Source organism: Trematomus bernacchii, unplaced genomic scaffold, assembly GCF_902827165.1.
Source record: "Trematomus bernacchii unplaced genomic scaffold, fTreBer1.1, whole genome shotgun sequence".
In the NCBI taxonomy this organism is placed as follows: domain Eukaryota; kingdom Metazoa; phylum Chordata; class Actinopteri; order Perciformes; family Nototheniidae; genus Trematomus; species Trematomus bernacchii.
The window spans coordinates 35,387-61,452 of record NW_022987538.1 but is presented as its reverse complement, the minus strand read 5'-3'; the positions used below and the strand labels follow the sequence as shown (position 1 = coordinate 61,452).

Here is a 26,066-nt window from a genome sequence, read left to right as displayed (position 1 = left end):
TGCCATTTTAGTGACATGTGGTTGTTGTTGTTGTGTGCCTTGTATCTGCTCACTGTGTGTTAGACTCATCAGTTCCACCATTGAGGGAAGAGTAAAGATGACTCAGCTGACAAGGACTTTGCTTTTTAGACATATTTTATTCTCCCTCCACTGTCATAATAAGTTGTTGTTGTGGACTGTTCCTAAAGGTTTAAAGTGCTCTATATCCCAACTTCTGATGGGTTTATATAAATGTTGGGACAGACACAGTAAGAAGAAAATTGACAGTGGTAATGTTTCAAATGCTATATGTTGATCTCGTGATGTGTGGTTTCCTTTTCAGTACTCTGTGCAGAGATGTTAACCTGCAGGCGACCTCCTCTCTATTGCTGGGAAGACGCTGACGGAATTCCCTGAATCGGAGGGGGGCAACCCACCTATTATCTCTGCTCCTGTTGACGTTAGCATCCATCATGTCCAAGAAAATTGTATCCTCGATTGATGGAGCTGGTCTGTTGTCCTGTTCTGTTCTGTTGAACACTGTTTTTCCCAGTGTCTCCTCTGGAGCCTTTGCTGCTTGGTTGATGTTGCCGTGCGTTCCTTTGACATGCATGTAACCTGTGCAGGGTGAAAAGATGGAATGACGGCTGTCTTCCAGTATGTTGGTTTTGAAGCTGTCGACCGTCGGCTTGTGGACATTTCCCAGGCACACTTCGCCTACTACCACCCAGCCAAGGTCCAAACGTTGAGCGAATGGAGCGTTGTGTGGACCGTTGACTTGCTGTCTGACCTTATGAGCCCGCAAAATGTCTCTTCCGAGAAGCAGTAGAATTTCTGCTTTTGGATCTAGCTCTGGGAGGTGTTTGGCAATATGCTGGAGATGGGGTTGTTGGATTACAGCACTTGGTGTCGGAATCTCCGAACGATTATTTGGCATATCACTACACTCAATGAGTGATGGGAGTGTAATGACCACTTTTCCATCTAGTGATTCGACTTGGAATCCTTCAGCACGTCTCCCTGATGTTTCTACCAGACCAGAACATGTTCTCAGCCGATACGGGGTTCTTTTGCCTTCTATTCCGAAGAGGTTGAAGAACTCTGGTTTGGCTAGTGAGCAATTGCTCTGGTCGTCCATAATCACGTAGGCATTGACAGCCTTGTGCCTAGCGTCCTTAGGATATATCTTTGTGAGGCAAATCTTAGCACAGGAGCGAATCCATTGGCCTTCGCCTCTGTGCAGCTTGAGTTAACATCATCGTAGCTAGCCTCAGCTTCTCCCTCCCCGCCGTCCTGTTGTGACGGTGAAGGAGCCTAAGGGGATTGCAATGGCGGGCTAGGATGCATGGCTGTGACATGATAAGTGTGGTCACATTCTTGACACTTCACTGATGACTTACAATCCTTAGCAAGGTGTGAAGTGGATGCACAGCATCTGAAACAAATTCCTTTTTCCTTAAGGAAGGCCTTTCTTTCGTGGAGTGGTTTGTTTCTAAATGTTCGACAATCTTGTAGTGAGTGTGGTTTGTTGTGCACTGGGCAATTATTGGCTGGGTCGACATTTGTTTGTTTGTTGGTATTTATTGTGGCGACATCTGTTTTGTTTACTGAGAAAGTTTTATCAAATTTTTTTAAGACAAGTATTTCTGGATTGACAGAGTTTTCAGCACTCCCTTGGATCATAAAGCTGGGATCGTTCCTCTTTTTGGCTTCGTGACACACACATTTGCAGAAGTATTCAAAGGGAGGGAACCGACCATTGTTATCTTCTTTGAAACTCAAGCCCTTGGACAACCGTTTTTTTTATTGGGCTCAGAAAGATCAAATACAGGAATCAGAAAATACTCACCTGTTCACATTGCAAAATACTTACCGTGAACAACACCAAAGTCTTGAGAGAGAAGAGTAAGAGACAATATTAATACCTGCATTACAGAGGAAAAAGACACTCGCACCGCTGCGTTTCATGGGATTTCACAGCAAGGCTCACTGGGACCATACATACCTCTCCTTATTGGGAAAGAAGGGATGAAGGACAATATTAATGCCTGTATTTACAGAAGGAAAATAAATAATATTACAATGGGATTTCATAGCAAAGCTCACTGAAACTGTACTCACCTCAACTTACCGTGAAACCTACGGAAGGAATATAAGGGAAAATATGAATTCCTGTAATGACAGAAGGAACAGCAATTTGCATACTCAACTCTACTTAACGGCAAACACGGAAGTATTAACGGTCAAATAGACCCCACCCACATCTCTGTGTTAGTAGTGCGTGAGGCCATATGTACATGGGACATGAAAACAGTGCATCTCATATTGACAAAAATAAACTTTGCTAACCGAGTTTTCCAAATCACTCTAAAAATAAGCCGTTGTGATACACGTGTAGACAACGTCTGCAGAATCATAAATGATCGTTACATTGTGTTCATTAAACCATTATTTCGCCAAGATAAAAAACATTAATGTTTTTGATTTTAGTGTAATTCACAAATGTTCCACCAGGTTGTGCCACACACACACACCCAGGGGGAAAATATAATATATTAACCCAGCAATAAGTGGTCAAACTGTTTTAATTCATTCATTTTTAGACGGTGTACAATGGAGTCAACAAACAGAGAGAGATATGGACATAAACCTGTCAGTATAGACTGAACAATGTTCATATTAATCATATTTAATTTATTAAATGTACAATAAACTAAAAACAGCAGCATATCACACTCAAAGGCAGACATACACACACCCAGGGGGGAAAGAGGACACATTGACCCAGGAAAAAGTGCTCAAAACGTGGGCACTTTAGTGTTTAAAGTCGGGGGAACTGTTTTAATTCAAAAGGAGTGTATTTGAAGTGTTACCCAGTGAGCAGCGCCACAAACATGGCTAGATGAGTTTTAAAAGTGGTCAAACTGTTTTAATTCAGTCATAATTGTCATTTTTAGACGGTGTACATTGGAGTCAACAAACAGAGAGAGATATGGACATAAACCTGTCAGTATAGACTGAACAATGTTCATATTAATCATATTTAATTTATTAAATGTACAATAAACTAAAAACAGCAGAATCACTGCTTTAAGCAGCATATCACACTCAAAGGCAGACATACACACACCCAGGGGGGAAAGAGGACACATTGACCCAGGAAAGAGTGCTCAAAACGTGGGCACTTTAGTGTTTAAAGTCGGGGGAACTGTTTTAATGCAGTTACTATGTGTCCCCACAGGGGGGGGGCGCATCACCCAACATGAGCACAGTGCATTAACAGTGAAAAAGGATGATTTAAACTAGTTTAAGCGGGGAAAATAGTGCTAAAAGTCAGATAAAACTCTGCTATAACTATGATAAAAGTGTGGTAAAAGTCTGATTGTTTCAGAGATCCATAGTAATGATACAATAAACCATTTACATCTAAAAGTATCCATTAAAAATGCATTTGTAGGGGGAAAAGTGCAGAGAGAAGCCTGAAAATGACTCTCCAGCACCCCGGAGAGCTCCATTGTGAAATCTTGCTACTAATCCATAACTTTTGATAACAAGCTCTGTTCGGTTCAGGCTTTTCTGTACCTCCCCATTTCCATGTACCCCGCATCCAACGGTACCATCGTCAAATCTCTAGGACCTCGGGGAGCGGAGTTACGGCAGAGGGTCAGATTCTGAAAATACGATTTGAGAACAGGGCTCTGATCAGGGCTAAAGTCTTGTTAGAAACTGCTGAATCTGTTTAAATGCAGGCAGCAGAGTCACTGCTGTTAGCAGGGTCTGAGAAAGATGGGAGGAAAAAGGAAACATGAGAAATCAGGCCTTTAGGGGTGGAAATATACATGAAACACTCACAGTCACCCAGACAGAGACCCAGGGTGCAGCACCGCGCTGGCTTACCCAGAGAACAGGGCTCTGATCAGGGCTAAAGTATTGTTAGAAACTGCTGAATCTGTTTGAATTAATGAGGAGAGGAGAGGAGCATTCCCCCGAAAAAGTGCAGAGAGAAGGCTGGAAATGACTCTCTAGGACCCCGGAGAGCTCCCAGGTGCTGAAGCGGGGGAGAAAGGCTCACAGCACGGCCTGGGACCTTCAGCACCAGTCCCTAACAGTGGGACTCTGTTTATTTCACACCTCCAGGACGGAGACCGGGAAAATCACCTCTCTCTGCCCACCCACAGACCCTCAAAGGACGGACTAATGACCTCCAGCATATGTTCCTAACAGTGGGACTCTGTTTATTTCACACCTCCAGGACGGAGACCGGGAAAATCACCTCTCTCTGCCCGCCCATAGACCCCCAAAGGACGGACTAATGACCTCCAGCATATGTCCCTGACTTGTGCATTCCTCCATAACCTTGCACACCGTGAGTCCCCGGGCCCCCGCAGTTAAGCACTCCCCCACGGACTAAACACAGATATTCACACCCTCAAGAACCTCGTGCCCCTGGTAATACTAACAAGGGGGTGGATTTTGTGGTGGTCTACCGTCCGCCCTTAAGCATTCAACTGCGAACTCCTGACCCCCAGACACTCTTCATAGTTTTAGCTTACCAGGGGCACGCTTGTCTGGCAGTTATTCACATAGGGGTTTTGTCCTAGGCATTGTGCTTAAGTCAAGGGGTCAGGGGACTCACGGTGCACATGGAGGTGCAAGCACTTTAGCTTTTTAGCCTGCTCACAGACCCCCAAAGGACGGCCTAGAGACCTCCAAGAGGTGTCCCTGACTTTTGGTTGTGCCCCTGGGAATCTTACAGCAGGGTAAAATAGAGTGTTTACCCAGAGCCTCCGCTCTGATGATCCGGTACCGACTTTACCTTAATATATATTGGTGTGTTGGAGCGTTTTGAAAAGAAAGAAACGGTATTTAATTATAACATATTTATTTGAACTTACACACAGAACATGTCACAGTACACTGCGTACACAGTACACAGCACACAGCGGATTTAGCGTGATCGCCTCGGGAGAGACTTCGACTCGCAAATAGAGTCAAATCCGATATCTTCATCGCCAGAAGCGATCGGGTAAATGTCCACCTCTGAATCAGTAAAGTCAGATTCAAGGACAGTCTTGTCATATTGGCTGGATAGAGGGTTATCAGCAACCCGTTGTTTCAGCCGTGCATTCGCCCGCTCCAGCAGCATAGCCTGCAACACCTCATCAGCTTCATCTGATAGATCAGATATTTCATCCTCCGACCAATCACTGGGGGTATCATGATAAACCACAGCGTACTCAGTCTCGCTACAGAGTAAATCTGGACGATCTGTAGATGGCCCTGCTGGAGCGGGGGCTTGAGAGAGGGCTGGAGGAAGGATTGGAGAGAGGGCTAGAGAGTGGGCTGGAGAGGGGGTTGGAGAGGGGGCTAGAGAGGGGGTTGGAGAGGGGGCTGGCTCTCGCTCTTCCTCTTGCTCTCGCTCTCGCTCTGGAACGGAGGGACCTGCTGGTTGTATCCCGGCTGCGGCATCGGCTTCCTCTTCCATGGTTCCCTTGTCCATGGAATCAGAAAGCATGTGTCTGATGTCCAAGGCCTCCTTAACCCCCGGAGAACCGGTTAGCCATATGCAAGTCGTGGCACATAAACTGGGACAGCTTCGCCCGATTCACTGGATCTTGGTGCCTCTTCACCTGAAAGATATGGATAATTAGTACACGAGGAATGGGTAACATTTAAATGTAGAGTCATTAACAAACTCACAGTGTCTGCCAGGGCAGTGCGGAGCAGAGAATGGGAGATTGGCCCAGGAAGCCCAACATCTTTCCATGCTTGGTTGAGATACAGATGGAGGCTCTTACAGGGGCCCTCTCCCGCTGTGTAGAGGAAGTAGCGATTCTGATGCCCAAGAAACGTCTTCTTTATTTCCATCCATCGCTGGACCCAGCCAAATTCATCCACAGTACAGTGCACCTGCGCCTCTCCATAGGTTTTGGCGGTCTTGTGGTTCTGGACATGGATGAGGTATCCGTGGCGGTTGCCTTTTCTTCCCGCCGCATTCACCTCTGCATTAGTCATGTTTGCATAGACACCAGTACGGTGACCATAGAGCAGGGACCAATGGAGTGAGAAATAGCCATATAACAGGTACCGGTCGTTTGCAGATGGGGAAAGCTCCATTTTATCCAAGAGCTCTGGGATGCGCTTGACAGAGGCAGCAATGCACGTTTGAAGATTAGCTTAGCTGGGCAGGCTTTCCATCTTAATCCTCTTTACCTGGAACTGGTGGACTGTCACCGCCTGATTCAGGCGCACAAGGCATGCTTTCAACTCCCGCAATAATGTAGCCAAGTCAGACCGACTGAGCCTGCACCCGTTTACTTTTGAGTCAGTCAGGTATCTAATGAACTGCATTATATTTTTTATATAAAGGGCAACAGTTGTGACTGCAAAGTTTTCAGTTACTTTGAGGCTGTGTACCCAGGCACGGATACGTGCGTTGTCTCTAAGGAATAACCAGTCTGACATACGTGGAGAGTCTCCCCCCATAAAAGAGAGAAACTGTTTGATGCGGCTTACCTTTGACTGTGTGTTGCCTGTCAGTCGTGATTCTGGCTCGACCCCAGTGCTGTAGTCCCGGTACTCTGCTATTGCCGCCTCCATGCTGGGTGGAAGGGTTATGTGCCGCTTCTTGTTGCTGACTTTACTACCAGAGGGCCTTGGAAGTGTGGGTGATGGTCTCCCAGCCACGGGGGCCAGTCGACGTCTAGTGCGCCGAGCTATGCTGCTCACAGGCATTTCAGGGGTAGGGGAGGAGGTGACACATTTCCTGCTGGTGGAGGAAGATTGCCCACTAGGATCGGATGCAGGTTTAGAGAACCTACTATGTAGGCGGTTGTTGATGACCTTGGGCTGTGTCACTGGAAGTGCTGCACTGTCCTGTGTGCTTTGGATAGTTCCCCCATCGCTGTGTTGGCCACTCAGCGTATGCCCCATGAGGAACTCTGTGACTTCTTCCGCCATCTCCGGCACATCAATTTCAGCCATGGCCCTATCATCCCGGTGCTCCGATTCCTCCCGGTCCCCCTTCCGCCCATCATTTTTTGCCATTTTGGCCCCCGTGGCGTTCACAGCGGTGTCCTTCATAGCTTCGAGCAATCCAGGGGTATATCTGCATGTGGCGACTGGAGAACTTCTGCTTGTTGGACGTGGTGTCGCTGATATTCGTCTGGTTCCCACACGACCTTGACCCTCATCACGGGCCGTCTTAGAGACGACACCATGCTCCTGTGATGTGTGCTTCCTCTTCTTTGTGCACTTCACCCCCGAGGAACTCGGCTCGGTGTCTCTCCGCCGAGACGCTTCAGACGACTCTAGTATGTTTACACTGGGGGGGGCTGACATTGGTCTCCGTAATCTTTCACCCCGAGAGTCTTCATCACCAGCGTCTCTGGATTGACGCTCGCTTGATTCAACCAAGGGGGTGGGGGTGCGTCTGCCTGTGTTGACTGAGGCTCTTTTTCCAGAGGAAGCTGACGTTTCTGGCTGCTGGAGTGGAATTATTTCAGCTGGTGGACTCTCCAAGGACTTACGGAGGTCCCTCTTGACACTTTCAGCCTTCCACTGCTTCATCTTACGTCTTAGAGTATGCACCTCTTTCTCGAGGGAGTCATTTTGAGCCACCAGTGCCACGTTAGCCAGCCTTAGCTGTCTGTGTTCATCGACTTCGAGGTCAACTTCCCCTGGAAAGCAGTCTGGGTGTTCCTCATTTGCACCATAGTCGACATCCAGTGTCGTTATCATTTGTGTTGGGGGGTCAACCTCCCGAAGCTCCCTCAGCAGTTTAAGCCCCGTGCTGTGTTTTACTGACTTCATCAACAAGTCTGCTTCTGGTTGGCTGAGCTCCGGGTGGTCACAGTTTATATGCCGGTCCAGACTGGTGCTATGGTATCCACAACCAACCACAGTACAGGGCACGGTGCGAATGTTGATTCTCCCGTGTGCCATGCGTAGTAGAATGTTGCGTTCCTGTGGGTTGTGAACATGGTGCCGGACCACCAAGTGTCTGGGGAGAGTGCGGTACTGCATGTGACACAGCGGGCATTCGGTCTTCATCTTCAACTTCAACTGAAGTCAGTATTGCCTGTGGAGACACAAGAAGATTTAAATAGATCAAAATTGATTGAAAGGAAGGCTTTTCGTTTAGATGGGAGGCTCCATCTGCGTTCAACACCATTGGGTAAATTCAAATTACCCGGAGAAGGGGGGCTCCGACTCCAAACCATCTCAACACTGAGTTGAAGAGTGCCCCGAAGAACCAGGCCAACACTCATATCCGAGGCTTCTAAAATTCATGGTACTCACCCAGCAAATGAGTTCCATACTGGCTCGTAACCCGGCGCCAGTGTGGAGTACCGCGGGGCTGGAGAAGAAAATAGAGGAGAGTTGATCCATACAGGCTTTAAGAGCAACACGGGAATCAAAAAAGCCAGCATATTACACCCACCATCGCAGGCACCTCTCATGCATAGCTTTGCTTAGTAGTGCTCTGAAGAACCCCGCAGGAGTCCCCTGTCGACTCCACTGGCATTCCTCCATGGGCAAAATAATCAGAGTCAACTTTTGTGAGAACCAGGAAAAGGGGTCAAAATGAGAAAATTGTGTCCCAATATAGTGCATCATGACCCCGCAAGACAGTATGTCATCTCTCGATCATATCCTCCAGGGTCACTAGAAGGGTCCGAGCCATCTCCAGTCCGTGTTTAAATTGAGAAAACTATCCCAAAATAGTGCCTCATGACCCCGCAAGAGTCCCCCGTGGACTCCCCTGACATTCCTCCATGGGCAAAATCATCAAACTCAACTTTTGTGAGAACCAGGCAAAGGGGTCAAAATGGAAAAATTGTGCCACAAAATAGTGCTTCAAATTCGGGTAGAGTCCCCTGCAAAGTGCCCTTGCATTCCTCCATGGGTCAAAATGTCAAACTTAAAGTATTTGGAGAACCAGGGAATAGGGTGAAAATGTAAAAAATGTGACCCAAAATAGTGCATCAAAATCGGGTAGAGTCCCCTGCAAAGTGCCCTTGCATTCCTCCATGGGTCACTTTGTCAAACTTAAAGTATTTGGAGAACCAGACTGGGGGGTCTTGAGGCACAAAATAAGGCCCACTCAGAGTGCTTGGTGAGCGGATACATTCTTCCAGGATTTGCAACAGCCGTTTTTTTTCTGAGTGCACCCAAAAACTGGGTTTCCGATTTTGTGCAGACGGTAGTCTGAAAAGTATGGATGAATCTTTTTGACAGAAAAGGGGAGATTCACAGAATTACAACAGCAGAAGTTTAGTGCAGAAAAAGTCAAAAGAGTAGTCTGTATATTAAAATATAACAAAGTAGGCAAACGTTATTAATATTAAAGAAACACAATAGCTAAAAACAAATAGTAAGTACACTATGGTTAAAAAAACTAGCAGTATACTTTTTAAACAAGCTGACGATACAAAATTGTAGAAGTAACTGGTACTGTTTACAGATCCTAAATAAATTGAAAAGAAATAAAGCTTAAATTGCACGACATTTTTAAACCTATCAGTGAATTTGAACGATTAATTTGAATAATTTGACCATTCATGTGAACATGAACTGGAAGCACTTTACTGAATAGCAGAGGGGTTATTGATAATTAAAAAAACTCCAATATAAACGTAGTAGTATAAGCTGTAGAAGTGTGGGAAGGGAAATTATTGAATATTTGTGTATTATAATTGTTCGGTGTTGCACTTTGTAGACGGTCCCTGCATTCAGATAGAAGTTGTGCAGCTCGGAGGACGGTGTGTATTGGCTTGTTTTTATAGAAAAGAGGGGTTATAGCTTGTTGTCTACCTTACTGTGGTTGTTCAGAGACGACGATTGTGTTTGAGTTATTGATCTGTCAATATCTTTCTAACTTAACCAACTAGGAAGACACTCATCCCGCCCCGTAAAGCTAGTCCTATGAATGAAGACTCTCAGAGGGCATCAAAGCCTGTCTCTACGACCTCTACTTGTTATCCCAATAATATTTCAAAACCTATAGCCCTTTCTCAATTCTAATGTTCCCCTCCTCGACTCCTCTCCTCGACTCCTTTCCTCGCGTCTTAGTCCCGCCCACAGGAGATGCGAGCGGAGGAATCGAGGAGGGGAACCGAGGACAAACACCATATAAACACCAGTCTTTAGTACATTAGAAGTTCATGATGTTACTGCCAACGTTAGGCAGAGGTTAAGATCTGTACAGAGTTTCCACTTCATGGGGGAGCAGACGTGTCCCCTATCCTTTTCTGTAGTTCTGGCCAGAGAGATTTCATTTGTATTCAGAGTCCAGTACGTGTTTGTTTACCTGGCTCAGGGTTTGAGCCCTCATTCACACAGCAGCACTGGTTATGGGCTGCACTATTTCTACTATATTCTATTTCATTTGATTTACTTGTACTCTTATATCTGTGTTATTGTGTTGCTCTGTGGGAGGAGCCTGTGACCTCAGATCTTCATTGTCATAACTAAACGGTAGCTATGCACACATGACAATAAAAGCCTTGAATCTTGAATCTGCGCTAACCACTGAGCCACAAACTGGTTTCTGTCTCTTTCTTAAAGCAGCAAACAGAAAAGCTTTGTACACGACTGAGTGGCCAAAACACAAAGTACATCCACTTTTTAAAAATCTTTATTTTTAATGTATTTTATTATGATTAGTTGTTATGTAATGTTTTACCATATTTATTCATACATTTGTCTTTTACACTTTAAAACGAAATAAAAACACCTTAATATTTGTTTAAAAGTCTTTCTATTTAAATGTATTTAATTTGTATTTTTATAACTATCTTTTATTTAATTTGAATTGTTTTAATCTTAGTGTTTGTACTTTTGTATTTCTTATTATTATTATTATTAATTTAATTGTTTTAAGGAGGAGACTCTTCCTCCTACAGAGGACACAGAGACACTGAGGAACCAGGCCAAACTGCAAACCCAAACCCAGCATAAAGAGGTTCAGTGGATGTGGTTCTGGAGGTGTGGAGGTGGATCAGTGTGTCAGAGGAGACTCTGTAGAAGGAGAGAGAGCCAGCAGGATGATCCAGATACACTGCTACTCTACCAGAGGAGGAGGAGGAGGAGGAGGAGGAGGAGGAGGAGGAGGAGGAGGAGGAGGAGGAGGAGGAGGAGGTGTGTGTTTCTCTCTTATTGTGCCAGACAGAGTAACCACCATCAGAGCAGCTCAGACTCCAGGACTGATCATTCCTTCCAAACACACAGTCCTCTCTCTCTCCTTTCCTGCTGATTCCTCTGTAAGTCACTGATATAGAAACCCTTCCTTTCCACTCGACCTCCCAGTAACAGCGACCATTCAGAGCTTCTCTACACATCAGCTGAGGCCAGGAGTCAAACCTCTCTGGATGATCAGGATATGGCTCCTCCTCTTTCACACATGTCACCGTCCTGTTGTTGTCAGACAGTTTGAGGTTTCTGTGTGCTGTGTTTGTGTCGAGTGAGAGTTCACAGGAATCTGATGAGAGAAACAGCAGCAGTTATTAATCTATCAGCTGTTCATTTATTGACACTTTGATGATGAAGGTTATATTTCAAGATGGTGGCTGCTTTGTTTTCATGAATCAAATTAAACCACACTCACACTTCCTCAGACCGGGTCTCAACCATCGGACTCCACCAGGCTCCATCCTGAAAGAAGAGGGGGGGGGGGGGGGTCAGAGCAGCATGGAAACATGGACATTACATCACTCTCAAACCTTAAGCTATCTTTCATGCACAGAAGTTGTTTTTAAAAGAGGGAGGGGCCATTTAGTGCTTTACAAATAGGAGAAGCACTTCAGACTCCATTCAGATACAGGAGCCAGTGTAGATCGTGTCCATCAGGAGTGGGATGGTCTCTGCTGTAGGTTTATGTTGTGGGATGGATTTTGTGAAACTTGCCGACTAAGTAAATGTCCCCCTGACTATATTGCCAAAATGATAAAAGCAGTTTTGGTCAGCAAATTAAAATGAGCATTAAAATGGAGATCAGAATCTAAAATGATAAAGATGTATTTCTTGTTGTCGTGTCTTCTCTGTAAACACAGAGCTGCTGCCTGAGTCTTATCCACTGACTTTAGTTCCCTTCAATGTTATTGTCTTAGCATACACACAGTGGAGGAAATAAGTATTTAATTCCCTGCAGATTGTGTAAATTTGCCCACAAAGAAATGACCAGTCTGTCATTTTAATGGGAGGTTTATGTAAACAGTGAGAGAAAGAATATCAAAAAGAAAATCCAGAAATAGACATTATATAAAAGATAAAAATGTATTTGCATTTAACTGAGTGAAATAAGTATTTGATCCCCTTGCAGAACATGTGTTAGTTCTTGGTGGAGAAACCCTTGTTGGACACACAGAGGTCACACAGAGGTCAGACGCTTCTTGTAGTTGGTCTCCAGGTTTGTGAACATCTCAGGAAGGATTTTGGTCCACTCCTCTCTGAAGATCCTCTCCAAATCCTGAAGGTTTTGAGGCTGATGCCCAGTGGCGATCTGCTCATCTCACATCGAAATAATATGCTACACAGGGGCGGACTGGCCATCTGTGTGTTCTGGAGAATCACAGAACGGCATTATTATTATTATTATGCTGCGTAAACCAATTATTTAAATGTGTTTAAACTGCATCATGTAAGTTGCGCTGACAGGTGAAAGAAGTCCAGACACTGCTGCGAGGCTCCCCCCGCCCTCCTGTTGACAGTTCACAAGGTTCGAGCTCTTCACCCCCCCGTTGACAGTTCTCGATCGTTGGCACACTGATCACAATTATTTTTTTGAATGGCACTTCATATCAAAAAGGTTGCCGACTCCTGGTGTAGTGTGTTACCAATAGCTTTCTTGGTGACTGTGGTCCCAACTGCTTTGAGATCATTAACAAGTTCCTTCGGTGTAGTTCTTGGCTGATCCCTCACCTTTCTCATGATCATCAATACCCCACGGGGAGAGATCTTGTGTGGAGCCCCCGACTGAGGGCCATTGATGCTCATTTTGTTTTTCTTCCAATTAGAAACACACACATTATTCTCCTGAATAATCGCACCAACAGTGGTCTCCTTCTCACCAAGCTGCTTTCTGGTGGTCTTGAAGCCGATCCCAGCCTTGTGCAGGTTTACAATCTTGTCCTTGAGGTCCTTAGACAGCTCTTTAGTCTCGCCCATGGTGGAGAGGTTGGAATCTGATTGATTGATTCTGTGGACAGGTGTCTTGTATACAGGTAACAAGTTGATATTAGGAGTACTTTTTTGAAGGAAGATGAATTATTTAACCGGTCTGTGGGAGCCAGAATCCTTGTTTGTTGATCAAATATAGCAAATACATTTTTATCTTTTATATAATGTAGATTTCTGGATTTTCTTTTTGATATTCTTACTCTCAATGTTTATATAAACCTACCATTAAAATGATAGACTGTTAATGTATTTGTGTTTGGGCAAACTTAAACAATCTGCAGGGGATCAAATACTTATTTCCTCCACTGTATATGTTTATAATACCTGAGGGCGTCCAGTCTCCAGAGAGGATCCTCCAGTCCAGCAGACAGCAGCTTCTCTCCTGAGTCTCCTGGATCATTGTAGCTCAGGTCCAGCTCTCTCAGATGGGAGGGGTTGGATCTCAGAGCTGAAGCCAGAGAAACACAGCCTTCCTCTGTGACCAGACAGCCTGACAGACTGAACACAAACAAGTTCAAACAAGAGTGAGTAAAAAAACAATAACAAATGTTATTGAAGCAGATGCAACAAAAGGTTATGAGTTTATCCATCATTAATGTAAATCACAATTTAACTGGCTATGAGTTTAACATGTTGAAGAATCCTGACCTGAGAGTCTCCAGAGTACAGTGTGGACTCTCCTGTCCAGCAGACAGCAGCTTCACTCCTGAATCCTGCAGGTCGTTGTTACTCAGGTCCAGATCTCTCAGACTAGAGGACTGGGAGCTGAGGACTGAGGACAGAGCTTCACAGCTTCTCTCTGACAGTTTACAGCCACTCAGTCTGAAGGGACACAAATATAAATAAAAGCCTCTCCATTCATCCTTTGCATTAATAAAATAATCAAACATAATTATCATAAAACCACATATAGGAGAAACAATGTGTCACCTTTGGTCTGTTGTATTAATAACGTAATTCCCTAAACGCAATTATTTGAACTGATCGAGATCATTTTGCATGAAGTTGAATTTAAAGCAAATGTACAAACAATTTGCTAAAATGAATGCATATGGTGTGTCTTCCTAGGCCAGGGGTCACCAACCTTTTTTAGGGTGAGGGCTACTATTAAAAAATAAAACAAGTCGGGGGCTACTTTTACTCCTCTTTTTTTTTTCTTTTTTCAGTGTATATATTTGGCACATTTTAACATTATTATATGCTGACCTTTAACGTTTGTGTGCTGTTTGGGTCTGTGGGACCTGTTTTCAGTGTTTACTAAAAGAACATGTATGCAATTTAATTATTTTAACCTGCTTTATTTGGGGGTGGACGGGCCTCACCTCCTCTAGGGGGGTCCACACCTCCTCCAGGGGGGACCTCACCTCCTCTAGGGGGGTCCTCACCTCCTCCAGGGGGGACCTCACATCCTCTAGGGGGGACCTCACCTCCTCTAGGGGGGTCGGGGGGCATGCACCCCCAGGAAGATTATTTTTAATGTTGAAGTGAAATGCATCAATCTGGTGCACTTTGCAACATGAATTGATGGACAGCTCTCAACACTCAGGTGAAAGGGAGCTGTATACTTTTCAATAATCCAAACATCTTTAGAATATGATCACAACCAATAACAAATCATTTAAACTTGTTTATTCTTATCTTATGTTACCGAGTTAGCATTCTTTCTTTCTATTTATGCTTATTTTACTAATCACTCCCCTTTCAAACTGTTTTTTGTTTTTTTTACTGTCCTATAGCACACATTGGAATGATTTCTTACTTTATCTATATTAAATAGATAAAGGTATTCTCTCCCTAGCTCTCTCGCTCGCTCTCTCTCTCTCCCTCTGTCTCTCTCGCTCACAGAGGCTGTGTGCTCCTCCGTGGCGATGACGGCTTGCGTTAAAAAATAATAATAAACATATTTGTAAAGTGGGGGGACACAAACGGGATTTCGAAAAGAGCGGGGGACATTTCCCCCCTGTCCCAGGTGGAAATTACGCCATGCGTGTGTGCGTCAAGTGCAATAAATATATATGCAAGTTGCAACACACACACAGTAACACTCTGTCCTATGTGGCACCTCCCCGCTGATTTTCCTTCTGGCAGAATGTACACAACACATCAGCCCCATTGAACAGCCTATCATGCCAGCCTATACAACACATGTGGCCCACATTGCTTTTCTTCCCGACTGCAACGCTGGTCCCGCAAATCAAGCAAAAACGTGATTGGTTGATATTCATTGTGGGGGTGGGGGGAGGAGGGGTGTTATATAGAGTTGTAGTAAGTAGATAGAGTTCGCTATGATTTAGGTTTCGTTTATGCATAGGGTAGATTCTTTTAATTACATTTCCTTTTTTGTTTTGTGTATTTTATACATTTTGGATTTCCTTGGCGAGCTATTTTTAGAATATGCCCCGCGGGCAACTAAGTGCCCGCGGGCACCGTGTTGGCTACCCCTGTCCTAGGCTAAATAGAACTACTGTAAAGTATGCTTAAAAATGTTACAAAGCGTCTAAAAATTGGACAAAACAACTGGGTAAAAAATACTATTTGAGTACGGTAAATGTAGAAAACTCTTCAAAACAAAAACACACAAAATGAATGTATGCCCCCACTTCAGTTCCTCTGGTTCTCTAGTTCCTGGAGCTTTATGGTCAAAAAGGGGCTAATAAAATCTGAAATCCAGATCATCCAGTATTCATACATGTTATTTCAGCTCATGCTTTTACTAAAGCGACTAACATACACTGCAATACCATGTCTCGAAGAGCAATTTGCGGTTAAGTATCATGCCCAAGAACATTTCAAGATGTTAACTGTAGGGAGTGGGGATCGAATCATGAACCCTCCCATTGGTATATGCCTATTTCCTCGATGGGCACTAGCAGCCCAATATACATCTATTTTACATTACATGTCACTTGTTAGACGCTTTTATCCAAAGCGACTTACATACTCAATACTGTGGGCAATCCCCACAGGAGCAATTTAGGGTGAAGTGTCTCAGGGACACAACGACATGCTGCCTGCAGTGGGGTTTGAACCTGTGACCCCCTGATCCGAACACCAACGCACCAGTCCACTGCACCACACGCCGCCTCCGTGTATATATATTTAAAAGGTAGCTTAATAACTTTGAGGAATCCTGACCTGAGAGTCTCCAGAGTACAGTGTGGACTCTCCAGTCCAACAGAAAGCAGCTTCACTCCTGAATCCTGCAGGTTGTTGTTACTCAGGTCCAGATCTCTCAGACTAGAGGACTGGGAGCTGAGGACTGAGGACAGAGCTTCACAGCTTCTCTCTGACAGGTTGCAGCCACTCAGTCTGAGGAGAAAATAATAAGCAACAACAACAACAAAACAATAACTTCATGGTGTTCTTGTTCATTAATGACTGCCTTATCGCACAGTATTCCTTATTACAAATGTACAACAGTTTACTGCTTAACGTCTGTAGGGCCAATTTTTATGATATACTGTAGTCTCTTCTCCACGATGGCATTAATCATTGCTTTTCCAATCAAGCGTCTGATTAACAGGATGAGTGTTTTACATCAACTGTTATTTATTAATGTTTAATATAAAAGAACATTTTGCTTTTTGCTACCTAATTGGTTTAAAAAGAGATAGAGAAAGAAGGAGATTGTAAACGAGCAGAATGAGAGAAAGAGAGAGAGAGCAGTTGTGAAGAATACAGAGTGAAAAAGATAACAATTTAAAATAATTTAAGAAAAAATAACTAATCTGACCTGAGAGTCTCCAGAGTACAGTGTGGACTCTCCAGTCCAGCAGACAGCAGCTTCACTCCTGAATCCTGCAGGTTGTTGTTACTCAGGTCCAGCTCTCTCAGCCTAGAGGACTGGGAGCTGAGGACTGAGGACAGAGCTTCACAGCTTCTCTCTGACAGGTTACAGCCACTCAGTCTGATAAAGGAAAGAAATGTAATATGTTAAAATAATGAGCAGAATATTTAAGTCATGATGTATGAATCTGAATATGTCTGTACTTACAGAGCCTTCCTGGAGGCTTTGACCACTGGCAGCAGCCTCAGAAGAGCCTCCTCTGAAGCAGAGTATTTCTTCAGGTCAAACACGTCCAGATCTTCTCCTGATGACAGTAAGATGAAGACCAGAGCTGACCACTGAGCAGGAGACATATTATCTGTGGAGAGACGTCCTGAACTCAGGGACTGTTGGATCTGCTCCACTAGAGAACCATCATTCAGTTCATTCAGACAGTGGAACAGGTTGATGCTTCTCTCTGGAGACAGATCCTCATCCATCTTCTTCTTGATGTACTGGACTGTTTTCTTGTTGGTCTCTGAGCTACTTCCTGTCTGTGTAAGCAGGCTTGGTAGGAGAGTCTGATTGGTCTGCAGTGAAAGACCAAGGAGGAACCGGAGGAACAAGTCCAGGTGTCCGTTTGGACTCTGTAAGGCCTGGTCCACAGCACTCTGGTAGAGATGTGTGAGTTGAGGTTTTGCTCTGAAGACTTTAGGCAGCATGGAGGTTGTTGGTTCTTCTGCCAGCAGGTTGACTCCAGAGTTGATGAAGGTCAGATGGACATGAAGAGCAGCCAGAAACTCCTGAACGCTCAGATGGACGAAGCAGAACACCTTGTCCTTCTGGTACAGTCCTCTCTCCTCTCTAAAGACCTGTGTGAACACTCCTGAGTACACTGAAGCTGCTCTGATATCGATGCCACACTCTGTCAGGTCGGACTCATAGAAGATCAGGTTGCCTTTCTGCAGCTGCTCAAAAGCCAGTTTCCCCAGAGACTTGATCATCTTCCTGCTCTCTGGACTCCAGTGTGGATCTGTCTCAGCTCCTCCATCATACTTGATGCTCTTCACTTTGGACTGAACCACCAGGAAGTGGATGTACATCTCAGTCAGGGTCTTGGGCAGCTCTCCTCCCTCTCTGGTTTTCAACACCTCCTCCAGAACTGTAGCAGAGATCCAGCAGAAGACTGGGATGTGGCACATGATGTGGAGGCTTTGTGAGGTCTTGATGTGGGAGATGATGGTGCCGGCCTGCTCCTGATCTCTGAATCTCTTCCTGAAGTACTCCTCCTTCTGTGGGTCAGTGAACCCTCGGACCTCTGTCACCATGTCCACACACTCAGGAGGGATCTGATTGGCTGCTGCAGGTCGTGTGGTTATCCAGAGGCGAGCAGAGGGAAGCAGCTTCCCCCTGATGAGGTTTGTCAGCAGCACATCCACTGAGGTGGACTCTGTGACATCAGTCAGGATCTCAGTGTTGTGGAAGTCCAGAGGAAGTCGACACTCATCCAGACCGTCAAAGATGAACACGACCGAGAACTGATCAAACCTGCAGATTCCTGCGTCTCTGGTTTCAGAGAAGAAGTGATGAACAAGTTCCACCAAGCTGTACTTGTTCTCTCTCACCACATTCAGCTCTCTGAAGGTGAATGGAAATATGAACTGGATGTCCTGGTTGGCTTTGCCTTCAGCCCAGTCCAGAGTGAACTTCTGTGTTAAGACTGTTTTCCCAATGCCAGCCACGCCCTTTGTCATCACTGCTCTGATTGGTGCATCTCTTCCAGGTGAGGCTTTAAAGAGGTCTTCTCGTCTGATGGTTGTTTCTGGTCTGTCTGGTTTCCTGGATGCTGTTTCAATCTGTCTGACCTCATGTTCATCATTGACCTCTGCAGACCCCCCCTCTGTGATGTAGAGCTCTGTGTAGATCTGGTTCAGAAGGGTTGGGTTTCCTGCTTTAGCAATGCCCTCAAACACACACTGGAACCTCTCCTTCAGGTTAGACTTAAGTTTACGCTGACACACTCCAGAAATTAGTCCTGAATAAAAACACAACAAAGCAGATCAATGATTCAAAGGAAATCTTAAAGAATGAGGATCTGAGTATACTTTGTTCTCTTGAGACATTAGTCAACATTTATCCAGCTTGTTAAATCTTTATAGAAACCCTCTTACTGCTCTGCAGACGCTCAGCCAGCTCCTCCTGCTTCATGCTCCTCAGGAAGTGCAGTGTGATGTTCAGAAATGCCTCTCTGCTGCTCCTCCTCTGCTCTTCATCCTCACCGTCCAACACCTCCTCATCCTCCCTCTGACTCTCTAAGCATTCTGGGTAATCTGAAGTCAGAGCCTTCTGGATCTTCTTCAGCTCGTTCTTCACAAAAGTGATGATGTTCTCCTCCAGCAGCTGGAACAGAATACATGAACAACACAATCAAACTAAAGGCACCAAACATTAGATCCATGTTGGACAGACTGACAATCCACTGATCTAAAAAGTGCATCTTGGAGTTGACTGTGAGCAGAACAGATGTAAAGTAGTTGTAGAACATGTACAGACCATAAATGTGGAGTCCAGCTGTGTCTGATGCTGCTGGGCAGACTGACCTCTGGAAACCTCTGAGCTCTGCTGGTCCTCTCTGTGAGGAATCATGAAGGAATAACTCACATTACCTCTCTGATATGCTTCAGTGGTGATGGAAATGTGGATCAGGTGCATGTGTGAGCAACAGGAGAAAGGTTCAATTGGATTTGTCTGGGCCTCGCACGGAGTACCGACTTTAGCAGCAGTAGAAGTTATTGCCAATTTCTTTTTTAAACTAAAACCTCAAAATAACATTTTATAGACACATTCATTGCTATAACGGTTAAAGGGAAGTAATATCTCTCATCCTTGACTATCAGCAACACTAAACACTAAGAAGTGCCACGCACCAAAATGAAAGTAATCAGTGATTGTAATCTTTGTTTAAGGTTTAACAATTACATTAATTTAATTTGATCAATGAGCCGTTTAATTGTTTAATAGAGCACCAGGTGAAGAGCAAAACACAACAAAGCAATTACACATTTTAGAAATGAGAAGCAAAAACTGCTGCAAATACAGGGAAACATTGACCTCCAACTGACGAGGAACCATGGCAAACACACAGGTATGTATTCACACAGAGATAATCATAACCTGGAGTCCACACAGTTGAGTTACTCTCCCTTTGGATGCAAACTGCAGGATTACAAAACTCCAGCTTTACTAATGTTCATCAGGAAAGAAATGAATGTTAAACTCAGATGAGAAACACTGAAGGTAAACAAGACCCTTATTTCTTTATTAAAAGAAACCTTCATCTGATTCAGAAACAGGTTTATTGCCAAGTTGGTTCACACATACGAGGAGTTTGTCACGGTGTTTATGGTGCATGAAGCTTTAAAACCTGATACGCCTTATAAATGCTCAAAGCTGCTTTTATTATAAAGGAACCAGAGAAGTGTCTCACCAAGAAAATTCAACAGAGCCACACTTTCTTAGCTGGGTCAATAAAACCTGAAACCAGAGCAGCAGGTACCCTGAAGGGGGTTATCAACTTTCAATCCTCACCTTTGACCAACAGAGTGTTGTCCATCTTTGAAGCAAATAGGTTTGTCCATAGACCAGTCACTCTTCATGGACACACAGCTGGGTTCAGGTTCCTCCAGCCTCCTCCTGAAACATGAGAAAGAAACAGTTAGGAATCTGGACCATCACAATGGTCTTAAATACTATTCATATTATCATGGGTTTAATAAACAGGGACCATGCATATAAATACATTAATCTCAAAGAAGGGATGATTTATGCCAGATTAAGATCATTTCTATCTTCAGATATTTACCATAACAACACAGTCACTGAAGACACCATGTTCATCTGACCTGGGATTGAACTCATTACATATTCATGGTTGGGGTCAGAGATAATGTGGTTGGCCCGCCTCTAAAGGTTGTGATGGTAGGCTGATTCAGAGAGGCTCTCAAATGTTGACCTACGACCTTTGAGCAGATTCTCTGAAAGGCTGGTGGAGCAGTTTTGATTTTAAAGAGGTGGACAAACACATGTACTGTATTACAGAACTGTAAATAAAACGAAAATGTATCTACTCTCTGCTCTCTATTATTTGTTCTGTCCTATTGCAGATATATTCTCTGTGGTCTTTCTAGAACAGAAGAGGGTCTGCCAGGACACCCACGTATTCATAAGAAAGTACCTGCGTGATTTTCTCAGAGACAATAGGGACATATTTAACCTGTTTCATCAGAATACTTGGTAATCCTGTACGACCTCTTTGTTTGTTTGTAGCCATTATTTATCCAGGTAAAAAATCCCATTGAGATCAACGATCTCTTTTACAAGGGAGACCTGCCGCACATTGGTTACACATGTAACAGAAAACAAAAAGGACACATACAACATAATGACAGGGGTACAAATTACAAACGTATTCACAAAGACAGGTACCAGGAGTATCAAATACCAATTCATCAATCTGTGCTTTAAAATGATGCAGGGGAACCAAAATGCTCATTTTCAATATGTTTTGCACAGTGTTCCATGCCATTCCAAAAGTTGTTGTGCCTAAAACAGTCCTAGCACTTGGTACATGTAATAAAAACACATCCTGGGATCTCAGGCAATAGCTACTTGCGACTCTCTGTGAGATCAGTGAGCAGATATAAGGTGGTAGTTTACCCAACATGGCTTTATAGATAAACATGTACCAGTGACTGAGTCTCCGTACAGTTAGTGAAGGCAGACCTGCCCTGGCATACAGGGTACAGTGATGAGTAAGTGCTTTACAGTTAGTAACAAATCTCAGTGCACTGTGATACGCAGCATCTAACTTGATCAGGTAATGGGCAGGTGCATTCATATAGATCAGATCACTATAGTCCAGCACAGGTAAAAAGGTCACAGAGACTTTTCCTGGCCTCAAGTGAGAAACAGGACTTGTTTCTGAAAAAGAAACCTAGCTTCACTCTCAGCTTTCTAAGCAGATTATTGACCTGAAGTTTAAAAGAGAGTCAATCATCAAGCCAGATACCAAGGTATTTATAACAGGTAACCACTTCGAGTACTTGTCCTTGCGTAGTAACAATATCCAAAGTTGTCTCCGGTGTCTTTTTGGCTTTTGAAAATAGCATTACCTTAGTTTTAATGGAGTAAATGTATTTAATATATATAGTATATAGAAGTAATATATTCATTCTCAAGCATTACGGTCCGAACCTGAACCATAATGATGGAACATAACTTTAGTTTGCGGAAAAATTGAGCTGTATTTATTGTTTAAATATTGCTTTAAATATGCTACCTGCAATGGTATAGAAGGCTTCTTTTATTGAGCCAGTCTGACACGTTAAACCTTAGTCCCTCCCTCAGCTTTAATAAGAAGTCTCTGTTCTAACAACATGTTTTCTACTGCTGCTGATATAATGAAGTCACATGATTTCCACTTACTCTGTCTCTGAAGGGCGGCCTTTAAAATATGTTGGTTCATCTATAGACCGGTCACTCTTCATGGACAAACAGCTGGGTCCAGGTCCAGGTCCAGGTCCAGGTCCAGGTCCAGGTCCATGCTGCTGCTCTGGGCTTCAACACAACACACACACAGAGCTTTGAGTGTGAATAATGCCTGCTGAGCTCTGGAGAAGAGGACAGTCAGTGGTCTTCATCTCACCTCTGAGCTTTGGTGAGGCGTTCAGGGTCCCCACTCAGAGCAGGTTCAGTGTCCTCACAGGGATTCATAGCAGAGCTCACACCTTCACACACACACAACCACCTGCTGGAGAATCACACATGATCTCATCAGGACACAGAGCTCACACACCTCAAAACTAAACACACTCATGAGACAGTTTCCATGTTGTTGGCTCTTTGAGCTGCAGCGTCTTAAAGACCCTCTCAATGCTCTGTGGTCTTCAGGACGGTTTGAAGACTTCAGGAATATCCTTCATGTGGATTATACTTGGTCTTTCTATGCAGATCTCTTCTATTGGACGGACTGTGAAGAGCTCAGCAAGCCTTCAAATCTTCCTCTGTTTTAGAGGTTCATACATTTTAAACAGCCAACAGGAAACTTCGGAGTTCAGAGCAGAAGATTTGGAGGGTAAAAAATAAAGATGGAGAAAATAAAGTTATTGATTATTTAAAAAAGAACAAGAAATTGATGTTCTCTATTATTCTTGTTCCTTTAATAATTGTAACAATAGTGGTTTGTGATAAAAAGAAGAGGCTGCTTGTTGTCCTGAGTCTGTGGGAAACCAGAAACCAGCTGTAGTTCCTCAGAGTGACCACTGGAGGTCCTCCCTTTACCTGTTTCCTGTTAAACTCCTCCTCCTCCTCCTCCTCCTGCTCCTCCTCCGCCTCCTCTTCCATATTTGAGCTTCCCGACTGAATTGAACACACCTTTTTTTAGACTTGAGATTAATTTTTTTACAGTGAACACTAAGAAACAACATGTATTTTTCTCAGCTGGTGTTTAACACAGAACACCTGAAGAGAAGACTACAATAGAGAAAGAGTCCCAGTTTCATCAGAAACTAAAACCTTAATGTGCTCTGTGAAAACAGAGAAACTTTAGAAATATGTTGAAAGCCTGTCAGCTAAAGTAGTGAAACAGTTCCCGTTAAATTACAGTTTATAGAATATATTCGAATGCCATCAGACACAGATATTGTCTGTAAGTACATTTTGTAACTTTACACATAGTAAAGTTACAAAAGTACACAAGTACACTTCTTCATTATCAGGACACATGTAACAAGGTGAGAATACTGCATTAAGACGTTTGAATGTCACTGTTTAGACTTTAGATCAGAGTTCCTGAGGGGGGGGTCAGGAGGGCGTGTTGATCGACCAATGAAACGCAGCCAGAGTTTCTCAGGTGTTTCAGGAACAAAGGCCCAGGTGAGCTCTCTGATGGCTGCTGGGTCCTAGTGCCTGCCTGCTTCCTCCCCCTCCACATCAGTAGCCGTCCTGACAGACTGACCCCCATCAGCCTGAACTCCTCTTCCTCCTCACAGGGAACTCTTTAAACTAACCTGCACTCTCTGCTCACACAGCTAGGAGGCCATCTTGTTTCCCAGCTTTAAACAATCACACGTTCATCAACTCAAGTGTTTCTGCGACAACAACAATCAACAACGTCAACCAATCACAGCTCCACTTACTGAACTGTTAGCCGTGAGCTTCATCAGTAGCAGCCTCGTCTGAGCGTCATCAACTTCAGTGTCCATCAGACGAAGTGAAGTGAAGGCGCTTCCTATCCTGCGTCTGAGTGTGTGTGTGTGTGCGTGTGTGTGTGTGTGTGTGTGTGTGTGTGTGTGTGTGTGTGTGTGTGTGTGTGTGTGTGTGTGTGTGTGTGTGTGTGTGTGTGTGTGTGTGTGTGTGTGTGTGTGTCACTGACTGTGTGTCACTGACTGTGAAACTGTTGATTTAGCAGCTTTTTGATCAAAAGTGCAGCAGCAGCTGCAGACTGTGGTCAGACTGACGATGAGGAGGAGGGATTCATCATCACTTCTTTATGGCTTTTAATTTGTTTTTGAGGAACTGAATCATTTTCCATCAGCTTTTTTAGTCTGACGTCAATAACTTCACATTTCAGAGGCTAGAGGGAAACGTAATAATAATTAAAGCTGCAAGCAGCGCTGAGTGGGTCTTCGACGCTCCGCAGGCTGTTGTCCGCACGTCGACGTGTCACGCAGGTGTTTTTTGCAAACGTGGGAAGTTTCAGGGTGATCGGACAATGTCTTTAGGAGTTACAGCAGTATCATAAACATTGTGTTTCATGTCGAGTGATCTGTCGCCATGGCAACGAAATTTGATGACACCCCATAATACGCCTAAATGTGTTGAGGGCTGCATCGTTATCAAACCTGTGAAGTTTTGGGACGTTTGGAGTATGTTCAATGGAGTTATGAGAAAACCGTGTTTCATGGCGAGCATTGTGTTACCATGGCAACGGCATTTGAGGAAAACTCACTATTGTCATATTGAGGTGTTGAGGGCCGGACCATTAACTGTCATCTGAAGTCTGGTGTCGTTTGGACGATTTTCCATTCAGTTACAGTTACATCGTGTTTTTTGGCGAGGGATGCATTGCCATGGAAACGGCATATGGTAAGTGTGGAGGAAACTTCTGTGTAGTAATGCATGGAGTCACCGACTCAGGAAGGAGACACGGTGAGAGTTGGAGCTTTGATGTCAAACACTGATGGGTTTATTCAGAGTATTCGGCCGGAGGATTCACATCACAAATCAAAGAGTCAGAGGTTCTGACCACACGGTAGAGTTGCCACGTCAATTCTGAAGAACCTCTCTCTATGCTAGACCTTTTAACAGGTTCACAGAGAATCAACATCTCTGAAGGAGTAGACTAAACACTGAATCATCTGCGTCCAACGCTCATGGCCTCAAGGATTTCACATCCGAGAGCCCACAAACACCGATAAAGAAATGCTTCAGTGTTCTCACAACAATTACCCTACGTGCCAGTCAAGTTGACCGGTCTCACACTGGGGACAACAACACATATGGCACCAAGGCCTTTCCTTAGAGGAGATAACATATGTCAGAGTAAAAGGTTAGATATCTAGAAGAATTATTCCTTAACAGTTCCTCTCTTTTTATCATTTTTGATAACCTTAAAACATTAGTCTAATAATTCTGGTCAATACTTAAATCAATAGGCGTCTTCAGATTCGAGTGTGGTCTCACCTTACATTCAATTACATCACAAAGTAGAGTAAGATTGAAACATTCAATCACAGTGATTGATACAGGCAATCATAATAGGAACAATTATCTCTCATCAGTGTTTGGAGCATCTTTTGTCAAAAGCATAATAATGAACACACATAAAACACAGATACATAATAGCAAAATATTTGTTTTAAACTAATATCTTTTATCATTTAAACCATTAGTTAATGTCATTTATCAAACTATAAAATCAAAACCAGAAACAGCTTAAAGATTTGCTTTAAGGCAATCACTAGTCAAAAGCATTTAAAACTTAGGATCATAAGAGATCCAGCTAAGGCATAACATTCACAGTGGTGATTTGATCAATCTGTAATCCACAAAGTTGCAGTGTCCTCAATTTTAGGATTACTTT

The 26,066-nt window shown here is 43.9% G+C and overlaps 2 protein-coding genes across 7 annotated transcripts; both read right to left on the bottom strand.

Moving 5' to 3' along the window:
• Positions 1-5,494: 5,494 nt before the first annotated feature.
• LOC117476178 lies at positions 5,495-8,759 on the bottom strand. Of its 2 annotated transcripts, none has more exons than XM_034122549.1 (4): positions 8,423-8,759; positions 8,281-8,338; positions 6,496-8,059; positions 5,495-5,609 (listed from the first exon to the last, which is right to left on the bottom strand). In XM_034122549.1, the coding sequence occupies exons 3-4, from the start codon at positions 8,029-8,031 to the stop codon at positions 5,517-5,519; spliced, it is 1,629 nt and encodes a 542-aa protein (XP_033978440.1). In that variant the 5' UTR covers positions 8,032-8,059; positions 8,281-8,338; positions 8,423-8,759; the 3' UTR covers positions 5,495-5,516. The 2 variants fall into 2 exon arrangements, 1 of the variants encoding a protein (XP_033978440.1); XR_004555255.1 differs by having other exon boundaries at positions 5,518-5,609; positions 5,680-8,059.
• Positions 8,760-10,862: 2,103 nt separating this feature from the next.
• LOC117476176 (NACHT, LRR and PYD domains-containing protein 4E-like) lies at positions 10,863-24,207 on the bottom strand. Of its 5 annotated transcripts, none has more exons than XM_034122544.1 (12): positions 24,121-24,207; positions 22,629-22,733; positions 22,409-22,540; positions 20,513-20,617; positions 19,478-19,556; positions 19,096-19,324; positions 17,153-18,959; positions 16,892-17,065; positions 13,807-13,980; positions 13,483-13,656; positions 11,588-11,634; positions 10,863-11,461 (listed from the first exon to the last, which is right to left on the bottom strand). In XM_034122544.1, the coding sequence occupies exons 2-12, from the start codon at positions 22,694-22,696 to the stop codon at positions 10,881-10,883; spliced, it is 3,570 nt and encodes a 1,189-aa protein (XP_033978435.1). In that variant the 5' UTR covers positions 22,697-22,733; positions 24,121-24,207; the 3' UTR covers positions 10,863-10,880. The 5 variants fall into 5 exon arrangements, with proteins under 5 accessions (XP_033978435.1, XP_033978436.1, XP_033978437.1 ...); XM_034122545.1 differs by lacking the exon at positions 24,121-24,207 and adding an exon at positions 22,849-22,920; XM_034122546.1 differs by lacking the exon at positions 13,807-13,980.
• Positions 24,208-26,066: the final 1,859 nt, after the last annotated feature.